An 8,250-nucleotide genomic window follows, 5' to 3' on the forward strand; every position below is an offset into this window, starting at 1 on the left:
AAAGAATGCATGAATGGGAAGCAACAATGACTTTACTGCCTCTGCAAGCGGTGATCGAAGGGAGATGGGGAGGGTGGTTAGCTTACAGGGAAGTAGAGTGAACCAAGGGGCGGGGAGTTTCATCAAGGAGAAACAAACAGAACTTTCACACCGTAGCCTGGCCAGTCATGAAACTGGTTTTCAAAGCTTCTCTGATGTGCACTGCACCCTCCTGTGCTCTTCTAACCGACCTGGTGTCTGGCTGCGCGTAACCAGCGGCCAGGCGATTTGCCTCAACCTCCCACCCCGCCATAAACATCTCCCCCTTACTCTCACAGATATTGTGGAGCGCACAGCAAGCAGTAATAACAGTGGGAATATTGGTTTCGCTGAGGTCTAACCGAGTCGGTAACCTGAGCCAGCGCGCTTTTACACATCCAAATGCACATTCTACCACCATTCTGCACTTGCTCAGCCTATAGTTGAACAGCTCCTGACTACTGTCCAGGCTGCCTGTGTATGGCTTCATGAGCCATGGCATTAAGGGGTAGGCTGTGTCCCCAAGGATAACTATAGGCATTTCAAATCCTCAAAGGTTATTTTCTGGTCTGGGAATAAAGTCCCTTCCTGCAGCTTTTGAAACAGACCAGAGTTCCTGAAGATGCGAGCGTCATGTACCTTTCCCGGCCATCCCACGTTGATGTTGGTGAAACGTCCCTTGTGATCCTCCAGGGCTTGCAGCTCTATTGAAAAGTACCCCTTGCGGTTTATGTACTCGCCGGCTTGGTGCTCTGGTGCCAAGATAGGGATATGGGTTCCATCGATGGCCCCACCACAGTTAGGGAATCCCATTGCAGCAAAGACCTGCACATTTCCCAGGGTCACTACCCTTGATATCAGCAGATCTTTGATTGCGTTGGCTACTTGCATCACAGCAGTCCCCACAGTAGATTTGCCCACTCCAAATTGAAAAGGAGTACTTGTGCACATTGTGAGTACATTTCCTGCACAAATCCAGGTGAGGGAGTGAGAGAACTTGATTATCATGCACATTGTGTAAAGAGTTGTCACTTTGGATGGGCTATCACCAGCAGGAGAGTGAATTTGTGTGGGGGGGTGGAGGGTGAGAAAACCTGGATTTGTGCTGGAAATGGCCTAACCTGATGATTACTTTAGATAAGCTATTACCAGCAGGACAGTGGGGTGGGAGGAGGTATTGTTTCATATTCTCTGTGTATATATAAAGTCTGCTGCAGTTTCCACGGTATGCATCTGATGAAGTGAGCTGTAGCTCACGAAAGCTCATGCTCAAATAAATTGGTTAGTCTCTAAGGTGCCACAAGTACTCCTTTTCTTTTTGCGAATACAGACTAACACGGCTGTTACTCTGAAACCACTCCAAATTGATTCCCTACTGACCGGTAGCTGTCTGGCGTTGCAAGCTTCCACAGGGCTATTGCCACTCGCTTCTCAACTGTGAGGGCTGCTCTCATCTTGGTATTCTTGCGCCTCAGGGCAGGGAAAAGCAAGTCACAAAGTTCCATGAAGTGCCCTTATGCACGCGAAAGTTTCGCAGCCACTGGGAATCATCCTAGACCTGCAACACTATGCGGTCCCACCAGTCTGTGCTTGTTTCCCGAGCCCAGAGTCGGCGTTCCACCGCATGAACCTGCCCCATTAGCACCATGATGCCCACATTGCCAGGGCCCGTGCTTTGAGAGAAGTCTGTGTCCATGTCCTCATCACTCACGTCACCACGCTGACATCGCCTACTCGCCCAATATCGCTATGCCAGGTTCTGCTGCTGCATATACTGCTGGATAATGCGTGTGGTGCTTAATGTGCTCCTAATTACTTGCCGTGGTATGGCATCTGCACAGGTAACTCAAGAAAAAAGGCACAAAAAGATTGTCTGCCCTTGTTTTCATGGAGGGAGGGAGGGAACAGGGGCCTGACGATATGTACCCAGAACCACCCGCGACAATGTTTTAGCCCCATCAGGCACTGGGATTTCTACCCAGAATTCAAATGGGTGACGGAGACTGTGGGAACTGTGGGATAGCCACCCACAGTGCAACGCTCCGGAAGTCGATGGTTGCCTCAGTACTGTGGACACACTGCGCCGACTACATACACTTAGAGTATTTGTGTGGGGACACACACAATCAACTGAATAAAAACGCTTTCTACAAAACCGACTTCTATAAATTCGACCTAATTTCGTAATGTAGACATACCCTAATTAATGAAATGACAGTTTTAAACACTAACTCACTTTACAAAATGAAGGCCTGGTCCAATCAGTGGAAAGACTCTCCTTGACCTCCATGGGCTTGCAGTCAGGCTCCTTGAGCAGCATGGCACTGGTAAAATTATATGATGTTTATCGGTCTAGGATTTTGTGGCTTAACCTTTTTTTGTAGCCTTGAATCCAAGGGTAGTGACCAAATAAAGCCAAAGGATCCAGATGACTAACTCCCCAGCCGTTAGTGTCAGATCATTTTCCCACATTTTGGTGGGGCCTTTCTGGGACCCCTTCTCCACTACAGCAGGGAGGCCTTATCAGAGACACGAATTCTCCTCTTCAGTGACGGATGTATGTTCAAAACAATTTGAGAAGTCTTTTCATTTGAGCAGAGGTTGTCTTGCATCATAATGCAGCATTATCTCTCTCATGAAGACCGAGCCAAAGTAGATGCAGGCCCAAGCAGAAAACCCAGTTGCAAACATCTCTAACTAGAAAGCTTTTATCAGGTTTTGAACATCATGGCTCAGGTCCATGCCTGGTGCTTCCCGCAGGGACGTTCTCAACTTTGAATTAGCTGCTGACTGAGTTGTCAGACTTGTATCAGCTCCCTACCACTCCTCTCCCATTCCTGATGTTCCCAAGATGAAGGCTTAGTCTCAAGCACCTATCATCTTCTCACCTTCCAACCTCATTTAGGATCAGATCATGCATCCATAAAAGTCAATTGGTGGGGTCAGGATTTCACCCTAGGACAAAGCCCCACTGATCTCCGTAGTGCAGGATCAGGCCTTTCTTACACTTTCACGACAGACTTTCTGTTTACAGCCCCGGTGCACAGGAATTCCTTGGGAACAACACAGTCAAGCTTTCTTCCGTGGCCTAAGCACCTTGGCGCGATGCTGAAATTAACCAAGATGTGCAGCTCTGGCTTGGAAACAGCAACAAACCAAAACCAGGGCTCAGAATACACTGGCCTGCTTCATTTCTCAAAACCAACATTTACACAGCATGCCTATTTGTACAGATTTCATTTATTAAGATCCAATAAGAGATTATAGTATCAGCAACTAAGCAGATATGCAGTCATCCCAGCTTTTGGCTCCTGGCCGGGTGACAAAGTACTACTTTTTGTTGTTGTTGTTGTTTTGCTTCTCTATAAAAAAGAGATAGCATAGCTGTCACACTCATTAAAGTACAACCAGACAGGCTTCAGCCATCCCTGAAGGGTATTAGAGATGTGTCCCGATGGCTTATTGCCAGTGTTCAGGTGAACATCCCATTCAAAGCAACAGTCCAAAGCTCTTATGCAGCCAGCTGAGTCTCCTGTTTGCAACAAGCACATCCAATTGAGATATTCCAATTTACTTGGGCTGCCCTGTCCACCTGGCAGCCGTATGTATAAATGACTACGTTTTATATATATCTCCTGGCTCCCTACGTATGGCAGCTCCAGCACCTCTCCAGGACACTTAGTAGCGCTGTTTCCCTCTTGGTCTGATGAGATTTGGGACTTGAGAGGCTTTCAGAAGCGATCATTTGGGACAAAACAAATAGTCTTAGAGCTTATCAACAAGTGGCCAAGACCCAGAGGAGAAAATTAAAATCTCAGAGGACAGGAAAATATAGATGAGAAATATGAACTATTCTGAAGGGCTCTGTCCTTGGCCCACTCCTCTTTGCCCTCTGCATGTTCTCTCTAGGTGACTGTAGCCACCCCTGTGGCTTTAGCTACCATCTTTAAGCCAATCACTCACAAATCAACCTGTCCACTCCTGACTTGTCTCCTTAAATACAACCCACCTCTCAGCCTGTTTTTCCTGACACCTCATTTTGGATGTTTCACCATCAGCTTCAATCTAAATGGGCCAACTCCTAACCATCCCTCCCACCACGCCCACAAAAAGCAAGATCTTCAGGGGAAGCAACTGGCAGAGGGGATCTGGGAAGAAGCTAACCTCCCCCTGTGGAGACAGGTTTCCTCCCAGAGGAGGTAGCTGACTGATTCTCAGACCCTCCCACAGCAGTTGGACTGTGGACGCCTACATCAGTTCTGCACATGCATTTAGAAGTTGAAGGGCGAATCCTGCTGTCCTCTTCATGGGCTCAGAGGGCCTATGATGTGACAGAACCAGAGCTATTCCACAGCTCAGACGGGGAAGGATTTGAGGAATCCATTTAGGCATCAGTACACCATGCAGCACAGATCTGGAGGGGCTTCCCAAACGCCATACTAAAGGGGGAGGACTTAGAAGCGAGTTTGCTACCACACAGTTCCACAGCCTACTCTCCCCGGGGAGGGGCCAAGACCAGGTAATGGCCATGAAAGCTACTGCAGTGATAGTAGTGACTGAGGAAGAGCCCAATGGCGCAAGGGGTGGAGCAGCGCTTCCTCCACAGACCTAGCGCACATCCCATTTCCCCGGGGCAGGGGACAGGATTTGGACCTGAGAGAAGGTGGCTTTGCTTCCCTTTCAGTTACAGCTTTAAAAAAAAGCACTTTTAGGGTTAACATGACTTTGGCCATTTTCCTTAGGACTTTTGATTTTATTGTTGTGTAGTGTAAAGCTGATTGTTCCTGCGCCAAGTTTTAACTGGGAGAAGACAAAAAAAGACCAACAGTTGTTCTCCTTAGACCCTCACTATGCAGGCAGTGCCGCTGAGAGACTAACAAAGGGTCTTTTAGAGCTGCAGTACAAGTACAAATACCAAGAACCCAACAACCCTGACCACTTTCCTATTTATTTTATATCACACACAAAGATCACATTTTTTTATTTATATATATATATATATAGTGCAAACAAATTCCCCTGGCCCCTACCCCTGGTGGAATACAATGAAACTTTACCTGGCATCATCATCTCGAGCTATTAGAAGGCGCATGTGGTTGGTGGCGGAGGCTGTCCTGAGAATATCCACAGCTCTGTGGGAAGACAAGAATGACTGTCAGGTGCAAAAAGAGGACAAGAGAGCAATACTGGGCCACAGTTATGTGTCAGTGGACTCACACATCAGCATGTCAAACTCAACAGCGAGCCATGTATTGGGAAAACTTTAACAACTTCTTTTTGGCAAGGGCCATTGGCAGACAGAACATCTCCTTGGCCCCCAATTACCTTGTCTGCCAGCAGAACTGGAGGGAAGGTAAATCACCGCCTGAGTTTCCTCACTGCTGCACTAGCTGGAGACCCTCAGATAATAAGGCTAACCCATTAGCAAGTATTTCCTCACTACCGTCTACATTGCAAGCCTTCCTTCCCTTATGCACGGCCAGATTCAGAGCACCACACGTACAGAGCCCTAGCACAGCCATGAATCAAGCCCACAGAGCGTGTCTGCTCTCTACTGGTTGGACATAGAGAGAGACTTATCTGTGTGCCGTAGGCCCTATGCTACTAAAATCTAATGGGGATTTTCTGTCACCTAAAGCAAAAGGGACCAGTGCTTTTGGAGCAGGAAGATTAGGGTCCTATGCCTGCTATTTTCCAAGTCTCCATGTGGCTGTTTTGGGCAGCATAGTGACAATGAAAAACTCTGAGGTAGCCACAAATTTGCGACACTATTTAAAGAACAACAGGCACCTCAAAGTTTAAACCGTCAATCTTTCCTCTTAGACATTTGAATTTTCTCATTCATGCGTTGTTGGTGTCTTGGTTTATGCTGCAACCTCCTTGGAGCGCAGAGACATGGGTCAGAATGCGGCCCTCCAGGGGATTCCCCCAGTGCAGGAACTGTATTGGGCCCATGAACACAGTGCTACTTTGGCTGTTCTCCTGCCCGGCGGCCAGCAGAGGAACATGCTGGGAAATGGGGTTTGAGGGTAGGGGCCTATCATAGGCCGGAGGGGGAATTTCCAGGGCACTCAGCACTATTACAATTCTGGGATGCTCATAGAGAGGCGTGTAAGGCTACCATAAGGTAAAGCAGCCCTCTGGGCTACGCTGACTTATGCCCCGGGCCACTATGACTCCTGGAACAGCTCAGAACCTGGAAGCTCAAAGCTGGTATAAAGAGCCTTTACCTTCCTACATAAGAGGTGCAGCCCAGAATCAGACTTTCGTCTTTTGTTGTGTTTGCATAGTGTCGGGTGCACTGTTATTGCACAGAGCGTCAAAGTAACAAATACTGGGGCAATGAAGTTATCTCCACTTCCTCTGACCTCAGAGGGTGGGTGGGTTCAGGTTGAGTTTTCATTCTGGATACTTCCAATACAGTTTGGGATTCTTTGCGCTATTACAAGGAAGCTTTTCTTTATAGAAGAACTTTATAGGGAGGCTTGCCTAGGAAAGGAGCGTTGGATGGATAGCACTGGAACCAGAAGCCCATTGTTTATGTACAGAACATGGACAGCAGCAACACTGCAACGTTCTTCATGCCAACTGTTCCCCAACACACGTTACAGGACTTCATGGAACTGAAATGAATGCATTTGGATATGGTACCTCTCACTCGTGACTCCAATCAAAGAATCTCCATTGACCTCCAAGATCTGGTCTCCTGGCTGCAGGCGTCCTAAACAAAGAAACCGGGAGACATTGAATGGATGGTTAATCCATCCTGTAATATGCTTTAATTCCCTGGAAGGCGTAAAGGCAAATCACAAAATGCAGAAGGTTTTGGGGATGTCTAGAATTGTTCCTGTATCTGGAGATGCTAATGATTATATGTCTTAGATTAGTTTGGATTGTTAGACCATTGGTTAACTGATCAAGAGACACAATTCTGTTTGGAAAAAACAATGATGGTTTGGGTTCAAAGGGGCCAAATCTTGAGAATTCTGTCCAGTTCCCACTACCTCGTTACTCAGGAGAAACTCACTGGAGGTTTGCCTGAGCGAAGAGTGAGCAAAATCGAGCAAGTGTCTCAGGAGGTCTTTGTTGACTGGAGGCAACACACAACTAATGAGATCTGATTTTAAAAGCAGAATCCTAAAATGGAGAGAATCTGCTGTGTAGCATGGATATGTTTCCGTGCAGGGGGTGGAGTGATCACCTAAACACCTTAGAAACAAGAGAGCAGGTTTGACCTTAGACATGAAAATAGTTTGCCAGAAGATCTAGAAGCAGGTTTAGGAAGAAGCATCAGAAACAGGATCAGTATAAGTACTTGATGTGAGCCAATATAATATCACTACTCAATTTCCCATGGCTTCTAACTCACCATCAGCATAAGCAACACCCCCTGGTAGGATCCTCTTTACATAAACTCCATATTCTTCTCTTGTCAACTCTTTGATGCCACCGATTACCTTAATTCCTAGGAAGAAAAGTCACTCAATTACACAGCAGCTAGCACCAGGCATAACTTCCACAGGAGAGCACTACCATGGGGGTCATGGAGAGTGACAGCTCCAAACACAGCCAACCAAGATCACCCCATGTCATGAATACAATCTCCCCTTCACCCCCAGCTTGATTCCACAGATTTCACCAGGGGGATGAAGACTGATTTATACACAAGGCAAATCCAACACAAACCCACATAAGAGGAACTAATACTTGGGATGATGTTATTTCCCCAGGGTTTGAATAACACCGGTCAATGTAGGGAAAATACTGCACAAATACAGCAAACATTCGCTCAAGTATAAACAGCAAATTCACTTAGATGGCTTCATCAACAGGATGCATGTGGAAATATCTGGGGTGGAGGATGCAAGCCAACTACAGATTACTATGGCAACACCAGAGGAGGAGGAGGAACTGGCTGCTCTGCAGGGAGGAGAGTGGCTGTTGGCCATCTTGGGCAGTAGACAGTGCTCCCCCTCGCAGGTCCCCTGTCCAAGGTGGTCAAGAACCAGTGTGCTGAACTGGCAACATAAGGTGAGGAGCGGACCTCAGTGGCTGAGGAGGAGGAGATACTTGTTCCCAAGGCTGGGAAGCTCAAGGCCACTAAGAGGGGGGAAGAGACAGGGTCCTTGGTCTCCTGACCAAGAAGGGGAAGAGCTACCCACAGGTAAGCATAAAAAATGGCAACTTTAACAGAGGGCTAAATGTTGGGAGGGATGGTGGGGGGAAGAAATG

At 47.3% G+C, this 8,250-nt stretch overlaps 1 protein-coding gene across 1 annotated transcript in view; it reads right to left on the minus strand.

Moving 5' to 3' along the window:
* Positions 1 to 7,756, minus strand: part of LOC144271431 (syntaxin-binding protein 4-like) — a gene marked incomplete at its 5' end in the record, with an annotated part of 59,932 nt that extends 52,176 nt beyond the window's left edge. Inside the window, 4 exons of the mRNA XM_077828783.1 lie at positions 5,076 to 5,150; positions 6,670 to 6,739; positions 7,388 to 7,483; positions 7,726 to 7,756. Coding sequence (XP_077684909.1) covers positions 5,076 to 5,150; positions 6,670 to 6,739; positions 7,388 to 7,483; positions 7,726 to 7,756 — 272 coding nt within the window. The remainder of the gene's footprint in view (positions 1 to 5,075; positions 5,151 to 6,669; positions 6,740 to 7,387; positions 7,484 to 7,725) is intronic.
* Between the last annotated feature and the right edge of the window lie 494 nt (positions 7,757 to 8,250).

The sequence above is a fragment of the Eretmochelys imbricata genome, chromosome 10 (assembly GCF_965152235.1).
Source record: "Eretmochelys imbricata isolate rEreImb1 chromosome 10, rEreImb1.hap1, whole genome shotgun sequence".
In the NCBI taxonomy this organism is placed as follows: domain Eukaryota; kingdom Metazoa; phylum Chordata; order Testudines; family Cheloniidae; genus Eretmochelys; species Eretmochelys imbricata.